At 37.8% G+C, this 13,622-nt stretch overlaps 1 protein-coding gene across 1 annotated transcript in view; it reads right to left on the reverse strand.

Moving 5' to 3' along the window:
• Positions 1-7,487: 7,487 nt before the first annotated feature.
• Positions 7,488-13,622, reverse strand: part of LOC145788526 (ATP-dependent RNA helicase DHX58-like) — a 53,461-nt gene continuing 47,326 nt past the window's right edge. The window contains exons 25-28 of the mRNA XM_082600288.1: positions 12,823-12,990; positions 12,221-12,388; positions 11,368-11,501; positions 7,488-10,788 (exon numbers count right to left, since the gene is read on the reverse strand). Of these exons, the coding sequence (XP_082456414.1) occupies positions 10,554-10,788; positions 11,368-11,501; positions 12,221-12,388; positions 12,823-12,990 (705 nt within the window). The 3' untranslated portion in view covers positions 7,488-10,553. The remainder of the gene's footprint in view (positions 10,789-11,367; positions 11,502-12,220; positions 12,389-12,822; positions 12,991-13,622) is intronic.

Here is a 13,622-nt window from a genome sequence, read left to right on the forward strand (position 1 = left end):
GTCTTTTTTAACTTCACCAGACACGGAAGCGATGGGGATAATGTTCATCTTCTGAACTATTTTAGAAGGAAAAAGGCAGTGAAACCTTGCTGACAATAATTATCATGGATCAGACTAGGCAGCTTAATAGCAAAATTAATAAGGGTAAAAAATTGACTATTTATTGTCAAGTAAAAATAAGTTGATTTGTAGCCTACCAAGTTAAAGGTTTTCTCGCTTTTTGCTTTACCGCGACGAGTTTCATGCATACAATGGAATCGTGCATGGTCACAGAATCGCAACTGACAAATGAAGCAAACCACCCCCATTAGAAACAAAAGGTAGAAACAAGACAAGCTTTGTTGTTCACATTGGGCCTGAAATCCACGATTACAACAAAGCATGCAATCAATGTGTTCCTTTGGCCCACATTTCCTTCTCTGACACCAACCTGAAAGTTACGTCATTGCATAAGCAGCATCTTGTGCTTACACACCACACAAATCATTTCAAAATCGATACGATTGTGTCTCTGGAAAGTTTAAGCTTTAGTTTGTTGCTGAATATCCGTCTTTTATAATATATTGATTCCAGGTTTGCAGATGTTGAATCAACGTAAAGAAAGCGGATTTTGCTAGCTAGGATAACATATTGGTATTACTGTCGGGTGGTGCAATATAGCAATTCGTTTCCAATTGTTGTTGCTGGAAGAATAACTAAAAAAGCAGCAGGGGTAAACTTTGCACTCCAGCTGCGACATCTAGGAATCCTATAAGGCTATAGTTTCCTATTTTCCTTCATTAAAAATCAACCATTTGCATAAAAATTGGCTAGTAAGTTGTGTTAGCTATGTTTCCTTTTATGAAAAAAACTTTGCGTACATCATTCTTAGTGACATTAACGATTCCCAGATACCTTTGCAACCACCATTCACACATGAAATCCGAAATTTTCTAAAGCTCTTGATAGTTCGCATGACGTTTTTGATGGTTTGCAAGAAACTGATTTCACAATCAAAAATGATATCACATATTTCATGTAAAGATGATATCACATATTTCCTACATTTATTTTGGCGATACACTCTTTGCACACACGTGGACAGGTCATATAAACTGCACCTGAGTATGCGACATGGTAGTAGACCTCAAGCTGTAGTTGCATCAAATTTTGTCATAACATTAGCTTATGTTGTCCACCTTATTTTTAAGTGAGCAATCCCCTACTTCTACCATCCCTAGCACAAATGTACAAAAGTGGGTCATAAAACCTCAATAAAATCATTGTTGCTTCGTGACTAAACGATGAGAATGACTCACTTCGTCAGTCCACACTCATAATGTGTATATTCGTCTGTGCCTTGACGAAATACACAACGGCATGTCAAAAGATGGGCACAAAGATTGAGTTTGTTGCTTTCTGATTAGTCTCATCTAAATCGTAAATCTTCACAACCAAGTAGCTACTAGCTCGGATAGCTCACAGGCTTTTGCTGCTTCTCACCGTGATGTGTTAAAGGTAGTTTTAGTGCATTTCGCCCAAGTAGGCTGCATATTATTAGAACGGATGAAACAACTTTAAACTGATTTTTTTAATGTTTTTCTTTAGACGATTGCGTTTGATGCAGTGACGCACGTACAATCAATATGGCCTACTTAAGAAAAATACAATCATAGTCTTCCCTTTGCTTTCACCAATATTTTGGCATATAAATTAAACTTACTACTTGAAGGGCGTGGTCATTTGGAATTTATTGAATCAAAGTGGCCTCTTTGCTTTCTTGAGCAGAAAATAGTCACAAATTGTGGGGAAAAAAGGAAAACATTTGACTGGATCGAACACCTTTAATGGAATTTTGCAATAAACTATGTTTCAACATCAGTCACCTCCAAGCCACGCAAATTCCAAAACCAAACTTAAAGCTTACGTTTACGTTTTTAAAAAGTAGCCCAAATTCCTTGTTAGACTAGATATTACATGAACTAGCAAACTCTGCTAAATAAGACCAAAAACAAAGTTTTACTAAACTACATCGCGTAGGTTATATATATTTTTCGTTTATTAGCATTATTTTGACTCTAACAACACAACTGCACTAACCGCTTGTCCCTCTTGTTGACTTTCTATTCGGCTCAAAATGTCTTACTTGCGTGGTGGCATTGATAGAAAAATGAACTTTATGGCACATTCTTTTACTCTGCATCAAGCTGCTTCCCGTTCTTAACGCTAGGTTTTCACCATTTTACATAATAACAACGCAATAACCAAGTACGCACAAACGGGAGGTTGTCAGATCTTTGTCAACTTCAACGTAAGCCGCCAACACTTCATCTCAAATGGTTGTTTATAATTTTTAAAATATTAGACAGTAAAATAGCTACTTTTCAGTACAACTGCAGATGAACGTTGTTCACCAAATGAAAGCTTCACCTCTAACTATTCATAATGAGAAGATGCACAAAAGATAAACCACCCTGCCATGATTCAACTGCTGTGAGTTTTTCCAGACTTTCGAAGATAAGGCAACGTCAATGAAAGCATGGTGTGTGGCAGCCATGTTGTTCTGATAACACGTCACAACACCAAGGGCCTGAATAAAGTGTCGATTACAAAAACGGTTTTCATACATGTGATTTCTCACAAGAGCAGAAGCCTCAAACCAAATTGTGTAATTTTGTTTGCTTTTTCTAGTAATCAAGATACAGCCATTGGAAATTGCCACTTGAAAACGACTGATAACAAGTGCTAACCACGCCAGCTCAGTGGCCGAGTGGTCGGTAGCGATGACAGAGGAGTCCAGGAGTACTTTTGGACCAGGACCTGGGATAACTTTAAGTGCCTGGAACCTTTTTAAGGGGCCGAAAACATGAAGACTTCATAGCGTTTTCTGCGGATACATTGTGTTTTTCGTTTACAGAGCCTAAGGATCTCATTGGTACCCGGCCCAAAATATCCTCTCAACGGCCCTGCGAGTGGTTATCGCTTTCGACTCTGGTGCTTTTAAAAACAGTAGGCTACCAATTGTATTCTTTCTTGCATAACGCAGTGAGGATAATTCAGGGTAATACTGTAATGTCGTGACATCGTAAATCTGATGTAGAATTAAACATGAGCCCTGTCGTAAAAATACCTTAGTTGTTGTATAGCGACAATAAACATACCATGACATTATTAATATGTGCTGTAACTAAAATAGCAAGAATTACAAGTAGGCCAAGTGGAACCAGTTTATTGGAAGCCGTGGCCACTCGGCAGCCGTGGCCGAGTGGTTAGCGCGTTGGGCTCGCAGTCGAGAGCTTGCATGTTCGACTCCAGCCACCCGCACTTGCTGTTGTTTCTCTGGGCAAGAAACTTTACGATAATTGCCTCTACCTAGTGATCGATTTCGAGTAATGGGTAGTACCACATTTAAGTCATAAGTAGAGTAGACAACCGGAAACTGACATTGCAGTCGGCTGTAGCGTGGGTCAGGTGTATGTCGGAAGGCGTACACCGAAGCATAGCGCTCAAGTCCGCTTTCCCGCAATGCAGGATAAAGATAAACAAACAAACTTGTTCTCGTTAGCAGATCCATGAGCCTAATTTAAAGTCAAGCAGGTCCAACTGTTTTCTTATGGCCAACCAAAAGTGAAGCCAGGCTCCCGCTGGGCCATATCGACTTACCTGTCTCGCAAATATGTGGAACCAAAATCATTATTTGATGCTCAACTGTATGTGAGTGAGCAGCCTACTACTAATTAATTTATTAGCTTTCCCCCCCCCCCCACTCAAGCACGAGGCTATGGTTGCTACACAACCTGAAAGTCATTAGTGCCTCTGCTGAAATTGCATCAGATAATCAATATGGTTTGATTCAGGTAATATCAATACCCAAACACTGGAAAAGTAATCCACTTGCAGGCATTCATTTTCATTTTTGCGGAAAGCAGATGAGTTTTGAGTCGAGGTTATTATGAGCGCAGGGAAAGCTTCAAAAATACACTTATAAAGTTTGAAATAATAGCCTACAATTGCTAAATGAAAAATGATGTTATTTCATTATTTGCAAAGACAAGAAACTTGTTTTGAGGCTTCACTTTGCTTTCAGTTAAATGTTATTGACAACTACTTTCCTGCGGTTCAGTAAAGTTGCTATAAAAGCTCTATGTTACAAACTGACCATTTCTCTCTCTCTCTGTAGGTATCATATGTGGACCGAACCGAACAGCCACATCAAATTGGCTTGGTTTGGGCAATATTTTAAATACAGGCTATTCCAGTTTAATTTTGTCATTCCATCATTCCATCATCATTATGTACAAGTCAACATTTTCATTGACCGACCATAGCCTACTCCTAAAAATGAGTGTAGGCTACCTCTGCAATTGCACCACCCAGTACTGACCCAGTAACCTAAGTCAAATAGCAAGATTTTGCCCTCTTTTCGTAACTACTATAATATAGTAGTATTACCATCTATGGAAGGGCTACTCAACTGGCGGACCGCGGTCCGAATCCGGACCTTCTGGGTGTTGAAGGTGGATCTTGGGCTTCTGGAAGAATAACCTCATTTCCACATTTTAAGGCCTCTTTAAAGAGATTTCCATCAGGGAAAAGCAATTTTTTGTGATTATCCAAGGAGCTGGGGGCTTTCCCCCAGACCCCCCAACGCTTTGCCGTATTCTTTGATGTGCGATCCACACAGCTACACTACAAAAGACACAACACATTTTTCCTTTTTTATTTCTTTGTTTGTGTCAGACAAAAATCCAAGTCGTGTTACATAGCCTACTACCCTACCTGAAAAGTGTTTCGGTGCTTGTAGGCTACTGGTTGTTTAATTTTCGTGGTTGCATATGAAATATTCAGCGGACCGCAAAAATATTCAACTTGTCAAAATGGACCTTTGCTAACATTAGTTGAGTAGCCCTGGTCTATGGTAGGCTATTACCTCATAGTGAGGTAGTTGCATCATTCGAGTCCTTTGCATCATCATTGCAATTTGTGGTCTTTCACTCCAATGGCTCTGAAAAATGTCAGTCTGTCACAGAAACGTCTAATTACGCCATTTTAGGTGAGTTTTGGGTAGTAGCCTACATCAACTTTGCTTACTTTGCAAAACTGGTGTTTTTTGCACTAGAACTAGTTTACTGTAGACAAACCTCTTAATCCGATTCTCAAATATTTAGGCTACCTGAATAAGCAATTTGCAACAAGGCAAATTTTAAACGTTCATTTCAAACACGAGGAACTATGACAAATTTAAAAGATTTCTTTTAGCCTTTCAAGCAAAGGTGTCGCTAGAAAGAAAATTTTAGGGAGGCAAAAAGCAACTGTTAGGGGGGAGGGGGCAAACGTCATTAAACATGAATTAGGCTACAATGGTACTAAAACGTTGTAATAGTATATTAAAAAATATTTTTTCAGGAGCAATATTGCTCCCCCAAGCCCCTTCCTTACCTATGGCTATGTCCCTGTTCGAACTCAAACTTGAATAATAAGACCTTGGTCTTTTCTGAACTTGATCTCAACAAAAAAAAAACTCTGTTGATTTCTCGTTTATCATAGGCTACCTATTAAAAAAATTCAGAAAATGAACCTTCAAGACTAATCATCAGCAGCTTTACTATGAAAACCTCTTAAGTTTGCAGCTCTGAAGAAACTTTGACCAGTCACCGCCATGTCCACCATCCAAAATCGTCTACAAACCAGAACGAAAATATCGCTGCTCAGTCAGTGACCTTGGGATACTTAATTGCATAGCCGGCACCAGTAGACCGTTGCATAGAAATTTATTGATTGAGCGATGCCATTAATTATACTTAAGCGCCCCCATTAACTTTTAATTAGAGTTTGTTCATAGCTATTACCACTATTTAAAAACCCTGCCAGTGCGCTCTAAAATATTAGAAACAAGCTGAGCTTATAATCTTAGCCTATGCTTTTTTACTTTTCAATACGGGGTTTTACGTGCGTTATATTTTCTATTTTTCTTCGTCACCGCAATGTTCTGTGGTGAGGACACGGAAGATGGATTTTGTGATGATGAGGCAAAGATATTGTTCGTGTACGACAAAGAGAAATGTAGGCTAACTGGTACTAAAATTGGCAAATTTTCCCCTGATTGTGGCCTAGGCAATGCTTCTGGCGTTTATCGCATTAGAAAGGCTGCTTGACATAAAGCAAGGCTACCGTCGACCCAACCACTTTGGCTAATTGTTTTTCACTGATGCGAGATCTAATTTTTAATTTACCGTTTGTTGGTATCACTGGCTTCAATTTAATTCGACAGTTTTGCTTGCTTGCACTGGTCGATTGTTGCCATTTCACAAGCGTTTAATGTTGTAAAAGGCCTGTTGTAACATCTATTAAAATAACTTTCCAAGAAAGCGAAAGCAGTTGGCTATGATTTCTTATATCAATTCTAACAAAAAAGCAAAAATTTTCCGATTGTTTTGATATAAGTCAAGCAAATAATGACCGAAAAAACAAAACTCGATGACGAGGTGTATCCTCGTATCCAATAAATTATTGAGTTTCTGTAACAGCTTTTCAATATCTTCTTTTTTAAACAACCTTGCAAAAAAAAAGGATGGTCTGACAAACAACGCATGGGGCCCTGGACGGATGCGACCCATGGTTTGCAAAACGCTGTCCTGAGATACTTAGTATGACTGAAATCCTAAAACTTTTGATGGAATTTTATTCTCGGACTAGAAACGCTTCTTGCAGAGCTTAATTCTGGCAGTTTCACAAGGCTACTTCTATAGGCTTTGAATCACTGACGCAGGCCCGGTCGCGAAATTTTTTTTCCCACGAGATTTCTGTATCATTGGTTCTAGTCACTCTAAAAGTAAGATTTTCCGACAAGTGTTTTCAGAGATTGGTTGATTCAGATTGCGAAATAACTATTTGCCAATGATAATAAAATATAAGCTTTCCCTAACTCTACTTTTTTTGAAAAGCTCTTGTGCACCGCAAAAATTAATTCAACGAAAAAAAAAGTTTGACTTCGACGGGTGTCGAACCCTCATCCTCACTGGGCAGACGATGAAGCCGCTGAACCAACTTTGACATCGAGATAATGTTGCATTCACAGGGTTTTAATACAAACTTTTACCAAAATATGTAAATGAGACAGAAATCTCGTGGGAAAAATTTTTTCGCGGCCCGGTCACCGAGATTGACAGAGTGAAGTTTCCGATTGTTGAAATATTGTTGCTGGGAATTATTCCATGAAGAGCAGTTCTTAACGTGCGTTGCTCAAGCGCACACCGCGAGAGTCGAACCAGCGCCGCTTGATCTTGAAACTTCTTCGTTCCAGAAGTCACGCGCTAACCAACTGAGCCATCGGAGCGGACTTCAACTCATAGGCCTATCATCTTTTTCCAAACTAATTTCTAACCCAGCATCTGCAGAGATTCTGTCCAGCATTAGCAAACTGTAGTAGAGCTTATTTCCACTTTGTGTCAGTAGATGGATTTGATCAGGTGTTGCGGCCGTACCACATTTTAAACTGATTGTCCTGTTTTAGTTTTTTATTTTGCATCACACTCAAGATATGGTCCATAATTACAATCACACATAAAAGAAACAAAGCAGATAGCCTACTTGTTTCTAAAAATAGTCATAGTGTACCAAATACAAAGATTGATAGTAACAGTAGGCTATCATGTTAATTAGTATCATGCACGTTATAACGTCCGCGTTTTGTCGCTTCTACCTTTTTCTAGACCTCTGCTATGTTTGGTATATAGGCTACTGTTTTTTCGTTGTGATGGTCAGAAATAAAAACAAACTGAACTGAACAAAAGCGTGATGCTTCTAATGCGTGGTTATTCTAAAAGTACGGTAGGCCTACAAAGATCTCTTTAAACATCAATTTATTAACAATGGAGTTCACTGGCACGATCATCTGAACTCGGTTAATCGTTGAGGCAATGGTTCCAAACCTGGACCCATAAACCCACCGTTGGTTCCAGAGCCGTTTCAGTACCACCTCGGGCACCACCCGAAATCCACTAGTGGGCCCCTATGTTTAGTGATTGCTCTTAAAAATAGGACCAAAAAGTGTTCAGGGTGGCAAACTCTTGCAATGTGAGGAAAAACTTAACATTCCTCATTTTAGCAAAACGTAGGCTAAACAACTTTTAAGATTTTATAGAAAACAAATTAGTTAATAGGCTATGCCGACAATGCAGAAGGGGATCATGAGAAAAAGGACCAGAGTTTTAACAAAGCAAAATTTAGGCTATAACATAAATGAATAACACAAAACTTAATGTCTAAATAAATGAAACGGAAAGGGGGTGTGGAAAGCTTGCCCCAACAAAATTTAAAAAATATAATTTTGCTTTGGTCACTTTTAGAAACAGTATTTTTTTTTATCAAAATGTACACTTTGTATGTAAGCAAAATCATCAAATTAAAATTGGATTGGGGTAGAAGTTTTGTTTAAAATTTAAGTTAGCCTACCATTTTAAAAATTTATTATTCACAATCACAGAAGGATTTCAATGATTTGTTTCTTGAAAGTTTGTATTAGCCTAGCGTATTGTAGTCCTTCAGTTGGCTAGAAGTTCGAAAATTTTACCTCTGAGTTTGAGATGTCCCCACCTTCACAGATAACATTTTCACTTCATAGCCTATCTCGATTCACATTGAAATTTATCAAGTTCATTATTATTAATTAACTAGGCTATTTGAGTGAGCAGTGTTTACTTCGAAATATGGCACCATTTTTTTAGTGTTTTATTAGACACACAAAAATTTTTCTCACCTTTAATCCCCAATTATGCTTGCCCAATATCGCCGAGATGAACGAAATGTGGTTGAGCGAAAAAAGCGAGTGAAAAATTCTTACAAAAATGAAAAAAATTGTAAAATTACAAGCCGAAAAACGCTGCACGAACTAAATATGAGTGAGCCGCTAGTTTAAGGTAGGCCCCGGGGGTCTGGAAAGCAGTAAATACGTGCATGATTTAATTAGCTATTGATTATTATCGAGCAAAAAACAGTATTTTTTAATTTTTTAAACAGTCAAAAAACATTACACAGACTAAAATGAGTGGGCCGCTAATCAGCCGTGGGTCCTCCCCAACCGGGGGGTACAGGGGCGGTTAACAAGGCCCTGGTTGTTCCGTAAGTGCATTGAGTCATCGAGATTTATATATTTAAGTAAAGTTAGCAAAACTTTCAATCAGACCCACATTTAGAAGTTTTAGAGCAACGGTTTGATAACTTCTTGAACAGGAATCGTGACAATAAAAAGGTTGGAACCACTGCACTAGCACATATCGGTCTATGGATGCAGTGGGGTAAGATTAACTGTTGATACAATTGTGAAAAAGCTGGACACGTCATCAGGCAAAAGTTGAGTAAATGAAAGTAGGCTATACAGATACTAAGATTAGATTACATCATTGATTTTAAACAGCAAAAATGAATCCAAAGTTTTCTGCTTTCAATGAGGGCAGTTCTCGCCAGAAATCCAAGTAGCCTCTACACAATGAAAATAATTGCAAGCAGTAAATAAAAACACTTCCATTATGAAATTAACTACAGAAGGCAAATCCTTCTACAAGCAACAATATGCAGGCGAGTTTTATTTCTGTTTACGTTTTCAAGGTGTTTTCTGCACGCATGGGATATAATATATTCCAAACAATGCATATCAAAATCTTTGATGATTGTTTTCATGGTGTAAACAACGATTAAATGCTTTGGCTTGCACAAAAAATTTAATTTTATATTCAAAGGTCTATCAAATGAGATTGCTTGACGCAAACTTTTCAGAATAAACCAAAAATGGACCATCATAAAAACACTAATGCTGCATTAATAAAAACACAGATACCTTTGCAATGAAATGTGAACTTGATAGTGAAAACGATGATAAACCACAGACATCAAAGTGCATGGAAATGAAGAAATACAACGTAACATACCTAACTTTCAAATTAGCTTTATTCAACAACTCTTTGTCAAATCAAAGCAGAAAGAAACAAGAGTATGTACTGCGCCACGCTAACAAATAGAAAATACTTTTTTTTAGATCCGTTCTATTGCTTGGCGGTAATCCCAGAGAGCAAAATCCATCGTTTTATCTGCAGACATTGAATCAATGAAAAATAACGGATTTTACTGCATGGGTGCATGCATGAATTTCATAGACGAGAAGGTGAGGTATTTTCTTGTACTTTCACCTTCAGGCATGTTATGAAATGTCAATACCCAGCCTCGTGCTGTTGGTGAGAGTTGAACCGACATTTTGTCCATCGGTCGGATGCTCTCACAACTCGGGCAGGGAGCAACTGGACATTAAAATGAAACGAAATAACACAATTTTCAATGATGGAATAATAGCTGTGAGAGTATAACCATAAGCAAACCTCAAACGGGTACTTTTATAGCTAATGGGAGATCGGTTGAACGCCCAATTTACAGACGATATTGCAAATCACCTTTGGGCCATTGCGCTGTTTGTAAACGTGGATGTACAAATCGATGTTATTTGATGCATAAATCAAGTAACATAAAGTAAAATAAATTCCTTTTCATTAATTTAATTATATTTCTTAAAGTATATTTCTATTTTAGAAGGACAATTCGTAATCGATGTCTTCTTGTGTTTGGCGGGAAGTGGAAGGATTTTCTTCAGCCAATCTTTGCAAATCCTCGACCGTCAGTTCCTTGTCGACAACAAACGGCGCATCCTTCCATTGCTTTTTGACAGCTCTGTAGCCTTTGTCACCGGTCAGCAGAAAGTTTGATATCCTTGGTACCGATATTGGCCATCCTTTGTAGCGCATGCGCAATCCCCATTCACGACTAAATACACACATTCAATTTTAAAGAAGTAATTTCAGATTAAATTACCAACAATACTACAACTTTGGTGTCCGAGCCTGCGCTAGTGGTTCAAATCTTTAACAGGTACGCGCGAGAGACAGTGTTAAGATTTAGATTTGCCCCTTTTCCAGTTCGTGCAAAAGTTTTGTTACGGCCAATTAAAGAAATACAGCAGACTCGTAATAGGGATAGCAGACTGCGATGCTAATGCTTTAATTGATGGTTTTCGACGTCATACGTAATGTTGATGTATGACATCACAACGGCAGTAAATAGAAAAACAAATTCTTTGAGTGTGAGTGGACATCAGTCTGGCTCGAAATCGTGCAAGAAAAAGCAACTTCCAGGATGAAGATTCAGAAAAAGAGCTAAATAATGCTTAAAATAATAACTGAAGTATTAAAGAAAAAAATTTATTACAACCAAACAATTTATCAAATAAACATGATTGAAATTACACATGTATGTCAACAAAATAATTGGATTTTAAAAAAGTAAACCAACCACGTGTAAGTCTACTTTCAGAAAACCATGTATTTTTGAAGGCATTCAACTGACCTGCAGGCTTGGTTCCTGCAGTATATCTTCCCAATCACAAACTGTTCGTCTCCAATTCGTTTCCCTTCGTTCCCCTCAGGTACTTCTTTGAAAAATGCCTTCTTTGCGAAGTTCACGTCAGTGACCACCCGATGCTGGCGAGAAGAGATAACCAGTCAATGGATCAAAAGTTCACAAATAAATAATTTCTCCACTTTTTCAGATTTTTTAAATATGTTATAAAAAAAATATACACACACGTTTGCCTGTGGTTAGTTGTAATAAACGTCGATTATAAAATTGCTTGATAAAAATACTTTTAAATTATTTTCTTATCCCATGACAACATAAGAGTAGGAGGACCCACAAACAAGTAAAAGCCCAATTTAGTTAATTTTATTCCAATTTCAACCCCAAATTCAAATTTATATCTATTAAGCGTGACATTATGTGCCATAATGAAATCAGGGCTGTGGGGTAGGGCGAAAAATATATGACTCCGACTCCACGGTTTTATAACTGGCCGACTCCGACTCCATAGCCCTGAATGAACTACAATGAGGCATAACTTCAAAATATAATTAATAAATGAAGCTACATTTTTTTCTCTATTGATTACTAGTATGTCAGAACCTTCAAAGCGAAATTTTTGAAACCAATACTAAACTCAAAGCCTATACGACCCTTAAAAGCTGAATATTGTATTCATCACTTTGAAATCAACCTGGGGAACAAATCACATGCCGACACTACGCTAAAAAGTGGCGACGAAGCTTGCATTCGTTTTGACATTTTTAAAAAGACAACTTTTGCTTCAATTCCAAAAGAAAGATAGAGTCATCAACCTTCACATATTTTCTGCATGTCATCGTACCTGGTGGTTTATATGCCTCAGTTGATCAGACATGGTCACGTGTCTCTTGCACCAGATGCAACTCAACTTGTACACGTCATCATTCGGTTTCTTCTGCTTCTGTTTGATCATCTTGACGGTTCTGTCGAACTCTCTGTCTTTCTTCAGACTGGCTTGGATTGTTTTGATCTAAGTACAGTCTTTCTTTGATTCAAATACAATAGGCCACTGCTTCCTTGCATCTAAGATAGAATGACTCCTAGAGTTCCTTTTCTCCTTTCCGACAGTTTTGAGGCTGACCTCAGCGACTACACGAATCATTCTTTCAACGGCTTGAGCTTGTGGTGTGTATGACGACTTTACTGGGACTGACTTTATTGCATCCCAAAGTTTATCCTCACTTTTAGATGCTACTAATGGTGGTTCAGTAACGTCAATCTGTGTCCAGTCGATCATATCAATATATTAATCCATTGCATTAATATTAAGTTGATCGATGGAATCTTCGTATTATTGTAGATGAAAGCTTTCGTGCTTTCAGAATTTGCCTAACAACTTTTGCTTCAATTCCAAAAGAAAGATAGAATCATCGACCTTCACATATTATCTGCATGTCATCGTACCTGGTGGTTTATATGCCTCAGTTGATCAGACATGGTCACGTGTCTCTTGCACCAGATGCAACTCAACTTGTACACGTCATCATTCGGTTTCTTCTGCTTCTGTTTGATCATCTTGACGGTTCTGTCGAACTCTCTGTCTTTCTTCAGACTGGCTTGGATTGTTTTAATCTAAATCGACAACAGCGGTTAGCGTATGTAGGCAGGAGAGGCATGTAGTTGTAATAGGAGTAAAGGAATTTAGTGGTTAGCTTTAAGCTACAGTTTGGTTGTTCAGTGCTAGGCAGGTTGCTTAAAAAGTCGCTGCGTGGGTTACTTCATCTACAAAAATTTTAGTTTTTCAACGGTTGTAACAACTTCACTACCTTAATAACTGTTTATGAACGTTTTAAACTTTAATTTTGCAAATAACCCAAACATTTTATAAGACAATTGACTGAAGGATCAATTGCTTTTCGTTAACAAGAGTTTAACATTCAAGAAAAGCACGTGTAAAAACCTAAACGTTCTTTTTCAATAGTTTGCTAGAAGCCAAGCTTGGCTACCATTCCAGCTGGCTTATGCATCTCTCAATAAAAGGACAAAGCGGTTTTATGGGCAAAATGAGTTATATCAAGTAAAAATAGCCCAAAAAATAATTATTTTGACTATTATTTATGAGATGTGCATTTATGTGAAAAATCATGCTCTTAGGCAGTGAGTTGCTGGTTGCTAAGCCTGCTAAATGTAACAAAAATTTGATTCAAACATATCTATTACTTTTTTTTTCTTTTTTCTAGCAATAGTTGCAACAAAATTAATGC

The sequence above is a fragment of the Aplidium turbinatum genome, chromosome 2 (assembly GCF_918807975.1).
Source record: "Aplidium turbinatum chromosome 2, kaAplTurb1.1, whole genome shotgun sequence".
Lineage (NCBI taxonomy): Eukaryota > Metazoa > Chordata > Ascidiacea > Aplousobranchia > Polyclinidae > Aplidium > Aplidium turbinatum.